Raw genomic sequence first — 19359 nt, 5'->3', positions numbered from 1 at the left:
AAACTGAACGATGTAACATTGAGCGATGTAATATTGAGCTCTGCTTTATACAGATTTCTTTTGATGGAAGTTTCTTCAGTCACCCTTTCCTTTATCTTATAATGTAATCTAGTTAATGTCCTGAACTCCTTGCCTCTTGCTTAAATATCATAAAATATATTTTTAACATTTTCTTTAAATGGGAAATATTCTATCACATATCCTCTTTTCTGCTCCTAAACCTTAAAAGTAACTATGCCATGTACAGTATGTATGTATGTGATTAAAAAGATGCAGCTGAGTGATTGTGAGCTGATGATGTGAACCCACCACTGATATTATGAAGATTAAATTAATAATAATTTAAAAACTATTTTAAAATAATATGAATCAGGTTGTGTTCTGCAACAAGTAAGAGGATTCTTGGAGACGATTACCCTTGCATCAGTAAGTAACTCAACCAATCTGATAATTAAAATGCTCCCAAAACAGAATCCATATTAAACCAGGATGAGTGACGACGTAGGTGCTCCAAAGTGCAGCACCTTGGAGTGTATAGTCTAGAACACCCAGGCTCTTCCGACTGCTACGATACTGGGAGAATGAAAATCAGGGTGAGAAAATAAAATCTGAATTGAAGAAAAATATTTACACAGCATAATTTTTAGATCCTATAGGAATTATTCTGCTCCTAGTGGGAATTATTCCAATTAATTTGAACAAATTTATTTTAAGGATCCAACGTGAAAATAATGCAGTAGCTTGAAATCGGAAATCTAACACAGAATGTGGGAAATACTGAACAAATCTCACTGTGTCATTGAAAGGATAAACAGTTAACAATTTAGGTGGATGACCCTATGTATGGGTTGCCATTTCCAGCCTTGTCTATTTTCTTCCATTTTGTTCATGGTTAGTTCACTGCAGAGTACTCACAAGGAATACAGAGTAGAGTGCTCTGCATGTTCCCGACTGTACTCTTAAGATGCCTTTTATATTTTATTCAATTAAAGGATTTTGAAAAAACATTTCTTATGCTGTCAAGTGCTGTAATAATGTACCATGACTCTTTTTGTAGCTATATACTTAACATAAAATGGTAACCTATCTGCTACGCTTTAAATACAATACTGTCAGCAGCATGAAATTTTATCTTAATTTGTTAATAGGAAAGGTTGAAAATACTTAATACCAGAGAGCTGTGTCGACAGGACAACTTAAACATGATATAGTTATAAGACAACAGTTTGGATTATGCTGGAAAATAATGAAAATTCCAATCAAACTTCTGGCATTCCTCAGCACAAGTATCAGTGGGTTTTGAAAGTCCAGTATATTTTTGGAAGCCTGATTTCCTGCCTGTGCTCATCAATGTTAGAGATGGATTTCATTGAGTCTCCTTAGCTTTTAAACTGAGGAACTTGCTCTTTCCTGCATCTGGTTAGATTTAACACTGTAAGGCCACATTTTCAGTGAAATTTGGAGTGTGGAGAAAGAAAGGAAGGAAGTAGTTGGGTTTGACTGGAATCCACTTCCTATGGTAGTGCTGGAGGATTATACAAAAGGGGCTTTTTGAAGATTCTTTAATAGGCATATGGATGAAGGAAAAATGGACTGTGTAGGAGGGAAGGAATGAATTGTGGAGTAGGCAGAACATTGTGGGCTGAAGGGCCTGTACTGTTCTGTACCCTTCTTTGCTCCTTTATTTATAATTATTTGCTGTTTGACTGGTGTCATTAATTATTTATAAGTGGTTGTAAGTGTTTTAATTGATTGTTTTGCTTTGAGAAATCTTTTACTTGCTTTATTTTGATTTTACCTGTTTTTGATGTACCCGAATGTTCAGGATCTTTTTGAAAACACTGATGGCTTTGCCAGGCACCAGATCTGAAAGGGAGAGAGTGGGGTTCGGATCTTTACCAGTGGTCAGGTCTTCCACAGGAGATTTTGAGCAGTGCTTGCTGCCCACGTCACTTCCTCAGCAGCTATGCCATTGCTCAAAGTCTCAGTGCTGAACTCTGGGACATGTTAGGCCTTCCAGATTTAGCTAATGTAAGGTCAGACAAGAAGTATCCATGAGCAGACACATCATGGCAACAAACTCTGGGCCATTTTTATAGTTAGCAAATTGATTATCAATATAATTGTTATCATGGAGTCTATGGCCCCTCGAGTCTCTGTTGTCTCTCTTTGGAGCTATCCAGTCAGCCCTGTTTGTTGACTTGCTCCGTCACTTTAGTCTAGCAAATTAAAATAGCTTCCATCTAATTTCCTTGACATCATTGATCATCTCCATTTCCATCTCCCAATAAGCAGCGAGTTCCATGTTTTACTTCTCGCTATGGAACTAAGTTCATCCTTGGAACCTCAAATCTCTCTCTTGCCCAAATCTGTGTCCCAGCATTTTACTCATCAGCCAATGGAACAGTGTTTCTCTATTCTGTTTTTACCTAAGGATGATCTGAAATGTAAAGATTTTGTTCTACAAACCAGCTGTATCAAGAGAAATGGCATGGTTAGTTACTAAGCTAGAGAAATGAAGATACTCTTCCATCCAATCTCCACTCTGTGTTACAATTTCAGCATCCAGGATGGCAGAATTAATTTCTGTGTAAAAACAACTTTGACAGAGGTTCTGAATATTTGTGGTGAACATGTGGGTACACGAGTTTTGTATGAGGATAGGATCATAGTTCCTGCAGTTCAGTAGTTTTCTAACAATCCATGTAACGTCCATGCATGAAGAATTCCCATTCAGGCATGGGATGGAACATACTATATAAGTGTGGGGCTAGATTCCAGCAAGATGTTGACATCTTCCAGAAAGGGATGGGGGAAGGGAGCTGGAAATATAGAGATAATATATAAATTATACCTAACAATTTCTACGATAAGAACATTGTGCACTTGAAATTATTGTGAAACGTGGCTCCACTAAATTCAAATAAAGGAGGAATTTTGTACGAAGTCCAGCTTATCTAGTCACCAGAATTAATTAGACCAAGAGTAAAGAGGAGAGAGTTTATGCAGCTTGTATTCGCATCACAGAACCAGTTATAATGTACAGTCCAATTCATTACATCACTGGAGCTTGGATAATGGTATGGGGATTTTTTTATTTGTGATCACTTGCATTCATAGCACAAAAGCAGATGCCATATTTTGTCTTAAACTGATATGATGTAAGTGGAAGATCTCAGAAAGGTGAGACACAGGAAAGATGTGTTTAATATCCCTTAACCTCTACAACCAGTGGTGTCAACCTCAGATTATTTTATTTTAACCCCATCAGGTTTAAATTGTGCAATCCTTTCAAAATCTCCTTTACCACAGGACACAATTACAAAGGCAGATCTGAAAAGCCATTTGTGATGGGAATAACAACAGTTCATTTACTCCTTTCTCTAGTTAATTCAAGGAAGGGACCAAAATTCCATGAGCGTGACGTTTTCAGTTACAATCCTACTTCATTATTAAAACCCTGTGTGAGTTATGAGTTAAAGCCTGTAAGGCATGACAGTAACATCAGTCTGTTTATTTTATGAAAGTTAGTTTCTAGAAGGAAACAGAGAAAAACAAATTAGGCTGTAGTTTCTATCATTAGATATGGTCTGTAGTTTTATTTTCCACACTTAGAAAAAAATGTTATGGGTTATGTAAAAATATGCTAACTCAATAATCATACTAATTTTTAACCATGACAATGGTATTCTGAATTTCTGTATCCTAGCAACCTAGTGATTAGTTTGTCAATCGTGAAAAGCAGAATTCTACTGAGTAAAATATTTGATTCCATGCTTGATTCAACAAAATGATTTAAACCATTAGTGGAAGTAGAGTCACTCTCTTTTGTTTCCTTGAAATCAGTAAATTACTTCATGCTGATACACACCAAGCAACTAAAACCCTGCTTCTAGTAAATCGGGGCATGCAATGCAGAGTACAGGGGAGGACTGTATAAGCGATGTTCCTACGAGATTAGCATATGACTTTTCAGAAAAGTAAAAACTCAGCGTCACTCCAGGCTGGAAGCTGTCCAGGGATAGATTTTTTTTTCTCGTTATGGTCAGAGATTTTCAAAAGAAATGTTTAATAACTTGAGCAACTCAATAGCAATCCTTTTATGAACAGTTGCTTTAATGTGTTTTTTTTTACGTTGTTAACATTGGAATCTCAGAAATATGTTATTGCTTACATTTATTATGTGTGTATTTTCAATGTCTAATGCAGAACATTTTTGGAACTTTTGCATGAAAGGAAAACAAATATATAGTTATTTGAATGGAGAAACATCCATTCAGTTACCAAAGGGTTACATTTTGTGATATGATGACACCACCAAAATCCATTACGAGGCCGCAGTCATTCCTTTAGTTTTCTCCAGACTGCTCTGCATTAGAAGGCCGTCACCACATCTACAGCATCTACCTAAACCTCTGGTATTTTTATGTTTATGGTCTTGGCGGCTTTGTGTCCTACAGTTAGCAAGCTCTAAAATGTGGCTTTCTGATAGCTGGAGCTTGTATTCTCAGAATGTTTACTTTCATCTATTTTTCTGAAAACCATGAGAGGTTTTGCAGTAGTGCTTACTCTGAGCCACTTGACTATTTTGGCCTCAAATACTGAATGCTGTGCATCATTATAAGCATAGCACAAAAATAATAAATCACTGTTTATCTCTTGCAGGATCAGAATTCAGAAAGCTTTTACAAACCCCCTATGATAGTTTAATAGATATGTTTCATTCATAATTCTGAAGAAGAAGATAAATTGCAGTGAATTTTGAAGTGTGCAGTAATTTATTAGACAATAAAATTGATGTATTCACATTGGTTTCAGAACTCGTATGTTATGAAAAGTTTAGGACCAAAGCCCAGCAAGGGGTTTTGGGACATACCCTCCTTGGGCACTGTACAATTTTAATAATCTAAAATAGTAAATATGCAATTCCTTGGACAGTTGTGGTTATGCAGCTCTACGTTTAAAGTGAGAAGCTGCATCAGTGTTTCCTTTTGCAATAGAGAGAATTCTCCACACCTGATGCATGCATAGAAGTCACACCATATTCAAGACTTGCGCGAATGGTACGATGGCAGCAATTTTCTGTGTAAACTGATCGGGGGGGAGATCCTATTAATGAGCATTAAAAGTAAAATTGTGAAACTAATAATAAAAATAAGTTCAAACCCAACCTTTGGGTAGTACTTCTCCTTAATATACGTGGAAGGCAGGGGTTCCCAACTTTTTCGATGCCACAGAGCAATACCATTAAGCAAGGGGTCCATGTACCCCAGCTGTAAGGTATCTCCATTGCCTGGCCACACAGCCTGACAGCTGAAGGCTATTCAGTTCCAGGAAGTAATATCTTTATCAATAGGCTTTCACAAGAAGATTAATAAAAAAAACTTAATCACTTGTACTTGAAATGTGTTTGCTGTCAAATATGAAGTGGTGTTACAAGGTGGATGAAGTAGGGAGTTTGACAAGAAGGGGCATCTGATTCTCAACCTTAAAGATGTTAGAGTGGACTCATAATTGGCCAGTTACTTAAACTTGCTGGACTTGGTTATAGTCTTTTTGCTATTCTTGGTAGTCAGTTTAAGGACCACTGCAAGGAATTTGCTGTTTGCATTTTGCAAAGGATAAATGGGAGAAGGAAGAAGATGGCACATATCAATTCATTCAGTTTGAATTGAACTTCCTGAAATCAGGTTCATATTTCCTTTTGTATAAGTATTATAAGAATTTTAGAAATCCGCAATAACAGTGCTAAATTGCACCATTGCACTAGAGAGTGTCTACGATGTGCCTCGCTGTGGATATTGCCCCTTTGCATGAGTGGTACCATTTCTGCCTTTGAATTAGAAACTGAGGAATAACCACGGTAAACAGCCATGGTAAGTTGAGACTAGGCTATAAGCATTAACCACAGAACTGTGGTTGTGTCTGAAGAGAATGACCACTGGGTTAGTGTCAGGAGAATTGGTTTGGGCCCCACTCCCTATAGCCTTAGCATGTAGAAACCAGACTACAGTACAGACACTGGACTGATATTTTCAAAATCCATCCGGGTGACTGACAGGTTGGTGGATTTTCTTACCGGTTTGCTTACAGTTCACCTGGGGGAAAATATTCAGATGCCAAACACTGTGAGAAAGGTAACTTAAAGCTACTCCAGCTATATATTCCTTAACCAAGTGTCTCCAAAATCTCACATACAATATGAGTTAGGACCTGCATGGAACATAATACAGTGGACAGTGGACTCAAGCTTCCCTGTCTCCTCAGAGGAGTGACTAGTACCACAGAAACATTTCCTACATGACAGGCTTTTGTTAAAATTCTTTGTGAGCCCACCCCAAGAAAAAATAAAATGTGCATAACAGTATCACTTTGCCAAGAATATCATTCAGCTGACATCAAATGTTTTCAAAATAGGGTCTGCAAGCTCCCAGAGATGCAAAAAGTCCAGTTTCCAAGCACTAAGGATATAACATTAAATTCTATGATCCAGGGGATATAGTGATCAACTGTTTCTGTTTTGATAGTAGTGTATTTCTTTGAGTGGCTGAATTTGTTTGTTAGCAATTAGCGTTCATTGCTAGATTCGCTTCACTTCATCCTGAGGTTGTGTTGGTTGTTAATGCAAACAATACATTTTACTGTACATTTGATAAATAAATGGATTTGAATCTAACATTTTTAAGAAACCTCTGATTATGTGTGTCTATTTGCAAGTTATGAGAATGTTCTCATCATGTCATGGGACTGTGCCAGTGTTTCTGGCTGCCCTTTAGTGTACTCACAGGGTGTCTCTGAACATTTGTCACTTTGACAGGGATTTCCCTGGAGTCTGTCAATATTTGAAAGTGGTTGCAAAGTATCTCAGTATTTTTAGAGGTGTTAATGTGTTCAGAACTAGCACTGGTCATAAAGATGCCTGACTATTAACAAGAGATCTCAAAAATATGTGACTATTTTCATTGGTCCAACTGCATGCAGTCAATCCCTGATGTGTATCAATATCTACAGGAGGAATCATTGGAAGGGTTGGACGCTGTGGAAGCCCATGGATTTCCATGGAATGGACAACCCATGATACCCATATGGTGTGAAATCTTCAGAGATTGCCTAAAATATTCTCAACAATGGGTTAACTTTCATTTTTTAGCTATCTGAACCATCCTCCCAAGTATTTTTTTCTGATTTGGGCCCCTTTTGTGTGTGTATTTTTTTTTGTGCTGCTGACTGTCTCATTGATGTGTTTTCCACACTGTATTTCCTGTCCTAGTTCAGACCAGAGTTTAAGAGAATGGAACACTCCTTCTTCATCATCACTTCTGCTCCCAGTTTTAAACAATAATCATGTGGAAAACTGGTCTTTAGTTTTTGAATCCTTTGATGACCCGATTCTTTGTACAGTTCTATGGCTTGATCATTGATGATGCATGAAAACAATTCTCTCAGCGGTGCCCTAAATGATTACTGTACGACTGACCTGTTGGAATATAATGGGAAAAAAAATTGCAAAACAGCAAAAAATGTTGCTATTCCAATTTCTGGGGGAGGTGTCTGATTTGTTGCTTGGCTCATGTATGATGCTAGTATTTGCAGTGATTAATCACTGTTTTCTCACATGCTGTTTCTGCTAGTTTAAATTGGATGATGACATCATTTTGTTGGCACATACAGATTCTTCCAAACAACTGTTCAAATCAGAACCTTTCCTTTTCCTCTTCACAGTTTTGCTTGTGAATTGCAGAGGTTTATTTAATTCCAATGAAATGGGCTCTAATTTACTGAACTAATTATGAAATGCGAATTATTTTTACATTAAATGATCTTACATTCAGTTGTGATACTTCCTTTTAAATTGCCACTAATGTTGAAAAATCAAACCAGGAATGTAAAGCCATGTTAGATAAACAACATACATTTTCATACACCTCGCTCCTCTCATGGGTTTTCAGTAGCATTTTATAAATTTATTCAAAGAAAATTACTGCAGCATGAAAACATCAAATCTTATACCAAAACTTGGCAATCTTGTTATTGTCATATTTTCCAAAAGCTTTTTTTCTAAACCCATTTCTGACATCTGCAGGCATGCATGCATTTCACTGTTTTGACAGAGTGAAAGTCTGATTAAAATGATGCACACTTAAATGTCAGTGGGTCGAAAGTAACATTCTTCCATAAACCTGTATGTAGCAGTGATTAGTCAGTACAGAATTTTTCACCCATCTGTTCTTCCATAGTAGAATTTTGAAGTATAGAAGGGCAGATATGGATATAACTCTCTTATTTCTTCATGGTTTTGAAATTGGAATCCCAAATGCAGGTAGTCAATCTATATTCAGTATTTCAAGCTGTGTTTTAACTGTAGTGTTTGAAATTGACTAAGATTTAAAAAGCAGAAATTTATAATGGGTACAAAATTTGAATTGTGAATGTCTGCTTGGAAATGCATTCGGGGTAGAAGAAGCACAAGACGTATTAATTGACAGACAGGAACTGCTGTCTCAGAGGTTGATACATGTAATTTATTACTTTTGAAATGAATGCCACCTCCAGAATTTGCTTCATTAATTTCAAATTTAGTTTTAATTTCAAGCTGTTGCCCCATGAGAAGAATAAGGTGGCAAATCACATTTGAAGAGACGATTTTATGTACCCAAGAAACACTACATTTTAAGTGTCTAACTTTGCAACAGATGTTACCAGTTATGATGTTTGGCCATATTTAATTTTGATCCACACAAGCAGCAATTAACTTAAAACTGTTCTCTCTTTCTCCCTTTTCTTCTTTTAATACAGCTTATGTTTCAGACGAACTGAAGGCAGCAGTATTAGGAGACGAGGAAGCTGAAGCCAATGAGTCCGGAGCTGATGGGGAATCATCTTCAAAGTACATGTGCAATGAGCAGGAATTTAGCAAGGAATCTCCCAGCTACCACGACTCTCCGGCTGCTGAGTTTTCCAGTCAGGAGATGGACAGCACGTCACACGTCAGCGAAACCAGTGATCGATTGGCAGACTTTGAGAACAACTCCATAAAGAATGAAGATGAATGTAAGGAGGGCGGTGGGCCACCTGAAGAAGGCGGAGTGCAGGATAGCTTAGAACAAATGAAAGCAATATATAACAATATCCTATCGAATTCCTACTGGTCGTCTCTGAGTCTGGGGCTCAACCAGCCAAGCGAGCCGGTGACAAATGGCGGCAGCAGTAGCAGCAGCAGCAGCAGCAGTAGTAGCAGCAGTTGTGAGAGCGGCAGCTTCGACTGGCATCAGTCCGCCATGTCCAAGACATTGCAGCAAGTCTCTCAGAGCCGGTTTATGCAGGAGCCGAGCCTCTTCAGCACAGTACAGTTGTACAGACAGAGCAGCAAGCTCTATGGGTCCATATTCAGCGGGGCCAGCAAATTCCGCTGTAAAGACTGCAGCGCCGCCTATGACACCTTGGTGGAGCTGACCGTGCACATGAACGAAACTGGACACTACCGAGACGAAAACAATGAAACTGACAATAACAATCCTAAAAAGTGGTCCAAGCCCCGTAAGCGCTCATTGCTGGAGATGGAGGGAAAGGAAGACGCTCAGAAGGTTCTAAAGTGCATGTACTGTGGCCATTCATTTGAGTCTCTTCAGGACTTAAGTGTGCACATGATCAAAACTAAACACTATCAGAAAGTGCCTCTGAAGGAACCCGTGACACCAATTTCCACAAAGGTTCTCCCTTCCACCAGGAAAAGGCCGCTGCTTGAGCTTGAGTTGCCAAGTTCTCCAGAATCCACAGGTGGTACACCAAAAACATCGTTCTCTGACACAAGTGATTCACTACAGAAATCTTCAAATCCTTATGTCACACCAAATAACCGCTATGGACACCAGAATGGTGCCAGCTATGCCTGGCAGTTTGAGGCAAGGAAGTCTCAAATTCTCAAGTGTATGGAGTGTGGGAGCTCTCATGATACTCTGCAGGAACTGACTGCACATATGATGGTGACTGGCCATTTTGTTAAAGTGACCAATTCTGCAATCAAGAAAGGGAAGCAGATGGTTGAAGCACCTCAGACACCAACTCCAACACCAGTATCAGCTATCCTAGAAGATAAAGTCCAGTCTGTTCCTCTAGCAGCAAGTGCTTTCACATCATCACTAAGTACCCCCACCAGCGTCTCACCAAAATTGAACCTTGAAGTGAAAAGGGAAGTTGAAAAAGATTCTGAAAGTGATGAAGACAAAGTCAAAGAGAAAGAAAAACTCTGTGAGGAGGAGGAAAAGTATGACATCTCCTCCAAATATCAGTATTTAACAGAAGAAGACCTGGAAGAAAATCCGAAAGGGGGCCTAGACATCCTAAAGTCTTTAGAAAATACAGTGACCTCTGCTATTAATAAAGCTCAGAATGGGACTCCGAGCTGGAGTGGCTATCCCAGTATTCATGCTGCCTATCAGCTTCCTAATATAATGAAGCTACCATTTGGGTCATCAGGTAAGAATACACAATTGAAACCAGCATATAGCAACATAGATGGTATGGCCTCTCCAAAGAGCCAGCCACTGGTTTCACCACCCAGCAGCCAGAACTCTCCTGTACCAAAAAACAACTTCCACGCTATGGAAGAGCTAGTGAAGAAAGTCACAGAGAAGGTAGCAAAAACTGAAGAGAAAAGTAAAGAGCCAGAGAATAAACTGTCTCGGCTGAAACATGGGACACCTTCACCGTGTGGCAGCGAAGCAGGCGAACAACAAAAGTGTGAGTCTTCGAAAGACCCAGGTCCCAAGAGCCATGAAAGTATTTCCAACAATCAGAAGGACACTGCTAAAGAGAGCCCGTCAAAGGATCATTTAGAGAATGGTACAGAGGCCTTAAAACTCACTACAAATAATACGTGCACCAGCACTGCAATTATTACAGATCACCCTCCCGAGCAACCTTTCGTTAATCCGTTAAGTGCATTGCAGTCCGTTATGAATGTTCATTTGGGGAAAGCAGCTAAACCTGCATTGCCTACCCTGGACCCTATGAGCATGTTGTACAAAATGAGTAATAGCTTGGCAGAAAAGGCTGCTGTGGCCACGCCAATTCTGCAGGCCAAGAAAGCAGAGCCCGTGGACCGTTATTTTTATCATGTCAGCAGTGACCAGCCTATTGATTTGACGAAAGCCAAGAGTGACAAAAGTGGTTCTTTGGGTTCAGTGCTTTTGTCATCCACATCCCCATCGTCAACATCTTCTTCATCCACCGTGACAACAGCAAAGACATCTGCAGTCGTGTCATTCATGTCACATTCGCCGCTACGCGAGAATGCCTTGTCAGATATATCTGACATGCTGAAAAACCTGACAGGAAGTCACACATCAAAATCTTCTACACCTACGAGCATTTCAGACAAATCCGAGGTGGATGGTAGCACGATGGAGGAGCCAGAGGAGATTTCGCCAGCTCAGAAACGCAAAGGTCGGCAGTCAAACTGGAACCCACAGCATTTACTTATACTGCAGGCCCAGTTTGCAGCCAGCCTGAGACAAACCACAGATGGCAAGTTCATTATGTCGGACCTCAGCCCACAGGAAAGAATGCACATCTCAAGGTTTACAGGACTCTCCATGACAACAATCAGCCACTGGTTAGCCAATGTCAAGTATCAGCTTCGAAGGACAGGGGGAACAAAATTTCTTAAAAACCTGGACTCTGGTCATCCAGTGTTTTTTTGTAATGATTGTGCATCACAGATCAGAACTCCTTCTACCTATATCAGTCACTTAGAATCACACTTAGGCTTCAGGTTACGAGACTTATCCAAACTTTCTAGTGAACAGATAAGCAGCCAGGTTACACATGCAAAGCTGCCCTCTGAAAAATCGGTGTTGCCATCTCAAGATGATGAGACTGGTATAACCTTCCAGTGCAAACTCTGTAATCGGACTTTTGCCAGTAAGCACGCAGTTAAACTGCATCTCAGTAAAACTCATGGCAAATCACCAGAGGACCATCTTCTGTACGTTATAGAGCTAGAGAAACAGTAGCATTTACTTTAGTAACCCTAACTGTTTGCTTTGAGGACAACTCTGAAAGAAGCCTTAAAGCTACTGTAACAACTCTTGGCACATGTTCTTGATTTATTACAGAGTAGCACTCTGATCTGAACTCTTTTATATAACTGTACAGTGTTTAATGGAAGCACGTAATCAGCAATTGTTACTGGTTGATTACAAGGGTAAAAATGGTAAGTGTTTGGAATTTTGTGTAAATTGGATTTAGTTGCTATGTATCGTTCAGATGCATTAAGCTGCATGCGTAATGGACAATTTAGTTAAGCATTTAATACTGAACCTGGTGCACTTTCTCATGTGACTTAAGTGTGCTGGTGTTTCTCAGCCTTTAACCTTTAACCCTCTGAGCACTGCTGAAGCACTTCTGCATTAAGTTGCAAAAACAAATTGGCTGCATTCTTATTTTTCAGATCACTGACTGAAAGTCATTATTAAAACGACTATCTGCATTGGTCTTTATTCAGTTCATTGTCACGATCTTTGTGCAGATGACATTACACAATATAATTTTCAAATGTATTATTTAATAGAAGTGAACCAACCATGTTCAGAGCTCAAATGAATAGGCATTGCTCGAAGGGTTAATAAAATTTAAAAAAAACAACTTGTACTGTATTCCTTCAACAGTAATATACAAAATCCTTCAAAAGGTTTATGCTATGAGATCCTGCTACAAATGTAAAAAGGCATTCCATGATGTAACCTCCTTTACTTATTTATGAGCACTCTCACTTGTTATTTTAATGATCATCATGTGTAGAATGCCTTTGATTGGTAAGTTTTGTTCTGCCTAATTATCCTCCCATGATTCCCTACTGCATCTTTATATTTTGGCATATAAAAGGTAACCCGTGGTTACCAGCACACTGAGTGAGTCTGTTCATCTCCATTTTTTTTTCAGTTAATTTGCAGAAATAACTGACAGCTGACACCATACACGAATATATGTATAAAATAGGCATGTAAACAGCACAGATAGTGAAATGCACTCTGTGCCCTGTTTTGTTGCTGGAACTGAAACACCGTTATTGTCATTCACATAACTTTTTTTTAACTGCACCATTAAAACATTTTACAATAATTTTGTGTTGCTTCCACACTATAGTCCACATTTAGGGTGCTACAGGTAACAAGCACATTGCCAGTGAAGATATTACATATTCCAAGCTGGAGTTTGAGTGGGATTATGGCCCTGTCAGGCAAAGGTTTTGCTCAAAACATTACTTGTCAGATAACTAGAGCACTTACAGAGAGATGCTTTAGGGGTTAGCACCTTTCGAAAGGCCTTAATTCACAGGTGCGCGAAGAAGACCTAACTGTAACCCCACCCAAGGACTAGCTTGTCCCCACAACATGTATATCTTCTAGCCGTCACATTTACCCAGTATCTTAAAATAACATTTGTGATAAATGTGCAATTTACCTAATTTATGGCACTATGATGTGCTCAGGGCTACATACAAGATGAAAATCTGAAATGGAGCTTGAACAGTGCACTTCACAACAAGAAATCAATATGCCATGGCTTAGAGAGCTATCTGCTAAGATAAAATTAGCAGAAACCATCTACCAAGGAACATTAGTCCCGTCTGTGACCACAGAGTGGTTATAGTAAACCAAAGGATAACTTAATAAAGGATTAGTAACTCACAAACAAAACTACCAACATTTGTGCATGCAGTCTCAGTTTTTGTAATAATATTTTATGTCCTGTACATAATGATCTTTTCAATGATCTTGACTTTGTCCCAGTCAACTGTCTCTCTTGCAGGCGATGCACCAGCTCTGGATGACAAGGAGCCATGAGTTATTTTTAAAAATTGGGCATAATCTAAAGTCACCATACCCAGCAAGCTTGACTATGATACTAACAAACATCTAATGAGTGGTTACTTGATGAAAAACCATGAAGCTGATTGAAACTTCAGGATTGCTTCTTGCAATTGTTCCCCTCTTTTGTATGTGATTTGTGTTGCTCAAGAAGCATAGAGATTTCTCTGAAATTCTTCCCTCTCCTCTTTACCAGAAACACTATATATACTGGACAGCTTTCACAATCAGCTTAAACGTTTAATCCCACCTTTGTATTTCCTGGACTTTAAATGGATTTTTAATTGTCACCTGCTTTCCATGGTCAAATGCAATGGCTATACACACTGTGCATATATTCTGTACATGTTAACAGGCAAATTCTGGTTGTTTTATATATTTGAGAATTTAATTACACAGTTTCTAGGTTTCTGCTGAGCCGTGTTCTTAAACATGTAAAACAGGAGCGGTAGCTGCAATTAACCTGAGTATTAAATTCAGAAAGTAGCTGCAATTTGAATTCCATGTAAAGTCAACATTGTCATCTTAATTTCCTTAAAATTGTTTATTTAAATTTTGTTACAATGTCGACATTTTTTCTACTGAAAATATTTTATATGTTAACATAATCGATTATTGTACAAAAGCACTCTGGACCACTGCAACAAAGAACAGTGTATGAATGTAACAGGATACAATAAAAAGAAATATACATGTTGCAAAAACCAACGTAGGAATTCCATCCACTCATAAAAAGTGTGGCCAATCTGAGTGGTGATTATTGGTTAATGCCATTCATTTTGTGTCTGTGTGTTCATGTGTCTGTATATACACCCTGTTCAATGAAAACATTACCACATGACATTGTCCATATTTTAGCTTGGAAATTTATAATTTACTCAGAGATATAGCATGATAGCAGAGCCTTCCGGCCCAAGGAGCCTGCACTGCCCAGTTATACCCAATTAACCTACTAATCCGTAAACCTTTGGAATGTCGGAGGAACTGGAGCTCCCGGGGAAATCCATGCAGACTTAACAAATTCCTTACAGACTGCGGCGGAATTGAACCTGGGCCTCTGGCGTTGTAAAACATTACGCCAACTGCACGCTACCATGCCGCCCGCATGAAGGGAAAATATAATTTAAGCATTTATACACATGAAAATTACTGCACACTCACAGAAAATTGTTCAAAGCTTTAAAGTAATAGCATTTCAATTGTGGATAAATTGCTAATGCAATTAGCAGAAAGCCCACAGCTGAAGTGAACTTTGCAGCCACTTTCACCAATGAGGAAACACAATTGGACAATCCTGATGATCTGTTATTATCTAGTTATTACGCAGCTATGGAGGCTATCTATACCAAATGATCAGCAGGGGGCTGGAAACAATGATATCTGTTATAGGTCAAGGACTCTCACAGTGGAACTAAATGACCCAGTGCCAAAAGCAGCTGGATTCTGCAAGGTCAAAGGTATTTATCTTCAAAAACTCGTGTTAATTAATGCAGTGTAAAAACACATAATATTAGCACAAGGCACAACAAATGAAAGGATTTCCATTAAAGTGCTGGCGAACCAGTGGAATGGGAGAGCTGCAAGAAAATTCCCAGCCTTTGCATGAATACATCTTTAATTGTTAGCTCTCGTTTTCATTATTGTGCAACCTCAGACTGCGTTTTCACACTCTAGGGTATTGTGCATTGAATATCAGTTAGGCATTCTGTCGGGCAGCAGTGATTAATATGGGATATCTTGCAAAGCCAACAATGGACTGAAAAGACAATATGCATCCAGTTATCTGTACTGTTCCGGCGGCAACCTTTCACTTTTGATAAATCAAATTTCAGAAAACTGTGCGCCAGTGATCATAGAGTTAAAGTTGGAGTCATGATTGTAGTTCAGTAAATCCAGTAACGCCACAGAAGAAGAATTGGTTAAAGAGGATTGTCGGGTATTTAATTGCACCATACTTTGCTGAACACTTATGCATTAGTCAATATGAATCCTGACCATTATCTCCTTAGGGAGATATGTAGTAGGTATGGATAATTCTGTTTAACTAAAAATCCTGGTAATGTCCTCTCTCCTGGGGCCGTGATTCAGGTTATGTCCCCAGCCATTTGCTGACCCTGAAGAAAGGGGCATTTTCAGCTAAAATGACATTTAAACTATTAAGTGTGATTACCCTCTCATTGTCAGAAGCTACAAGCTCAATACATTTGCAGAAGGGGTCATTGTACAGAAGTAGCATCACTTCAAAGAAGTGATACTTCACTGCCCTGCGTTGCAATTAATAGGGCAGGGTGAAGAGATGGCTAAGCACTGAATGATTAGTACCTTGTCAGTGTGTAATCAACATTTACTATGTTGTGTTCTGCTGTGTACATTGATAGTGAACATATAGGTGAAGAAGTGTAACGGACTCTTGCCATTGTATTATTTTATTTCACACTGCTATGAACTGCTTGGCTGAAGCAGTAAGGTCAGAATGGTTAGACTTGCAATAGGTCTATACATGCTCAGATCATGTTTTCTACATCCTTGCTGGGAAGAAAGCAATTTAAAAAATAGATAAAAAAGGTTTTGCAAATCTAGCAACTTTTACATCTTGATTATTTATCTTGCTTGTTTTAGAAGGGTGATCAATGTTGATTCCTTTAATTAAATCTAAAAAGGTTAAATGTTAATCTCAATGTTTTGAAAAAAAGGTAAAAAAAATCAGTTCCCACTGGTTCAAATTTTATTGCAAACAAGATAAATGTTTTTCAGTGGTTCATAGCAGAGCCATGTTAAGTCGAATTAAACTATATGTCATCTATAACATTGTACTGGAAGGCAAAGATCTGAAGTTGGTCCTGTGCTATTTTAAAAGTACATAGTATTGTTACAATTAAGTGGCCTTTATATTCAGCCTGAAGAATTTGGCAGGAACATGCAGTGTCTGGACTATGCAAAGGGCTTGCTTTAAATCTATGGGTAAGTATTGAATGCAGAAGAGGAAGGTGTGTCAGGAAGCACAGTAAAATTGTCAGCTTTTCTGAAGGTACAGTCGCCTTGGTTACGCCTCAGTGGTCATGAAACGGAGTCTGCAAAAGCTGAAGGACTCAGCTCTTGAAAGCCTCATCAGGACTTGTCATCGCTCTAATGAATATCATTTAAATTGCTTTGTATATTGGAGGAGTTCGGATGTCGATTTAATTTGCGCATGTGTTTGAGTTCTTCTGCTTGGCTAGGCTAACAGAGAGTAACAGTCTAATGAAAAGTGAGTTGGTGACAGTGTGATGAGCTAGATCCCAATCAGACGTCTTTGAAGGGTTATTTTGACAGAGTATAGAAGTCAAGAAAGTAGAATTAAAAGAGGATGCATTGATTTCTGGTGTTCCCCCCCACCACATATTTCTCTGTTAACCTCCCCCCCAATCCATGTGGAATCAAGACTTGTTTTAATTCTCATTATTTCCAATGCTTTCACCATATCAACTGAATTTTCTGATTGTGATCAAGCACATATTGAGGTAATTATTTAGCAATATTAAAATCAAAAGTGGCCCCTCAAACTAATGATGTGACTTTCCTAAATATTCCACTCACAGCAACACATGGTTTGAATTCTTTGGTCTCAGCATGATATTTTATTGAAAATGTTTAGAGCAGACTAATGAGATGGTTTGCCATTTAGCTGGTAGCAGAAACGTCTAAAGAATAGATTCATTGTTTTTATATTATAAGTAGGTGCATATAAGCAGACATAAATATATGAGAATTCAACCTATATATTGCCTATGCTAGAGTCTTTTTCTCCTATTCATGTTTTTTTTACATTTGTCCATGTTTATACTCATAACGTAACTGCTAAATATACAACCCAGCAATAAAATGTAAGAACATGGTTATTCTTTGAATGTTTAAAATTCTGCCCTCAATATGATGTCTTCTTGAATGTCATTATAGACAGCTCACAATACATCATGACAGAAAGCTGCACAGTGTTAATTGGACATGAAAAGATAGAATGGGAGCACTTGAAGTGTAGGGCTGATTAGCTTACATTTTGTTTTCTATAGAATTAAGTTGCAAAGATTAAAAGTTACAGAATTAAAACTTGCTTTTTTTTTATTAACCAGAAATGAAAAGAAACATTCAAACCAGAGGGGAAAGTATTGTATAAAATTGAATTTTATTTTTGCAGAGATGCTTTCCAACAATTGTTGATATTATGGTACATTAAGTAAGACCCATGGTCTTTTTAGCACTTAGCACTAGTTCTGCTTTTAATTTTGCTGAATCAGGTCAAAGTTAACAGGCACAACTTTTATTTGTTATATATTTTAAGTATCTTCCAGATGACCAGTCGGGCAAACAAAACAGATTATGTAATGTGAGCTGCTAGCAACTTAGACTTCTGGGGTTCCAGATTTTGGCTTGTTATTCTATCAAACAGATAAAAAGATACCAAGCTCTTTGCAATAAACTTCTTCATAGTTTATGATATTATTAAGCAGTTATTTTGTTGAATATTTATGTATAATAACTAGGAATATGTTTTTGTTGGCAGTAGTAGAAAACTCTTGGTGGTTCATAGCTCAGCAGCATATATCATATTCCTTCATATCTGCAGATCTATAGTTCCCCATATAAAATAATCATGTTACAATAGGCAGATTAAAATGGACTAGGTAAAACATTCTTCACAAGTAGCAAAGCAATGGCTGTCTGAGTCTGATCCAGTCACAGTTTGATTGGCTGGAGAATTGCTGTGAGCGTAACTAACCTAACTTACAGGTTGAAATGAAGGCAGTCTCTCAGTGCGTAATTAAATGATAAGTTCATATTCAAGGGACAATTGTAAGTTACTGAGACTGTCATAGACAACGCCAAAAATAGTCAGTCTCATGATGAATACCCTTATTAACAGCTACACTGCTCTCTGTTCATTGGATCCAGCCTGGGAATACTATGAGATGAAACCCTGTTTGTAGAGTGTGTCCCTGTAGATCATTTAAAAAGAATCTCAGGAAAGACAAGGCAGAATCTGATCCCTAATCAAAACGTGCATCTTTATAGAATTTGATAAGCGTAATATTATAATATAAGACATATTAGCCAGACATTAATTGAATTAATTTAAGCTCAAAAGCATTATTATCCACGCAAATGCAATCTTTGTATAATAAAAACATAATTTTTATGGTTTGCCAGCAATTACGTCTTAACCACATGATTGATGATTCCAGAAGGATTTCATTATTCTAATAAATTGTTTTCAAAATACATAGAATATGTCAGTTTCTTGTAATGTTGCTTTAAAACATTAGGTTTGAAATTCTAAATACTGCGGAAAATTTCTAAGATTAAGATTTCCAACAATCTAAACAACATAAAAGAATCGAAATGATTGAATGCAGCAAGCATATTATAGCTCACACTGTTAGCCAATGAATAGTTAGTTATTTTAAGAAAGTCAAAAGTAAGATATTTTAACTCCTTAACTACAAAAGATGCC

At 38.0% G+C, this 19359-nt stretch overlaps 1 protein-coding gene across 5 annotated transcripts in view; it reads left to right on the top strand.

Annotated features, from left to right (window-relative positions):
* Positions 1 to 19359, top strand: part of tshz3b (teashirt zinc finger homeobox 3b) — a 93644-nt gene that overhangs the window by 63319 nt on the left and 10966 nt on the right. For 3 of the 5 annotated variants that reach the window (XM_073070124.1, XM_073070125.1, XM_073070126.1), the window contains one exon: positions 8797 to 14575. In XM_073070124.1, the coding sequence (XP_072926225.1) occupies positions 8797 to 12014 (3218 nt within the window). In that variant the 3' untranslated portion in view covers positions 12015 to 14575. Of the gene's footprint in view, positions 1 to 8796; positions 14576 to 19359 lie in introns of those variants that run through there. The other 2 variants (XR_012101906.1, XR_012101907.1) reach the window with 2 other exon arrangements.

The sequence above is a fragment of the Hemitrygon akajei genome, chromosome 17 (genome assembly GCF_048418815.1).
Source record: "Hemitrygon akajei chromosome 17, sHemAka1.3, whole genome shotgun sequence".
Classification (NCBI taxonomy): Eukaryota; Metazoa; Chordata; class Chondrichthyes; order Myliobatiformes; family Dasyatidae; genus Hemitrygon; species Hemitrygon akajei.
The sequence above is the reverse complement of the archived record's forward strand: the minus strand, read 5'-3'. Positions and strand labels throughout refer to the sequence as shown.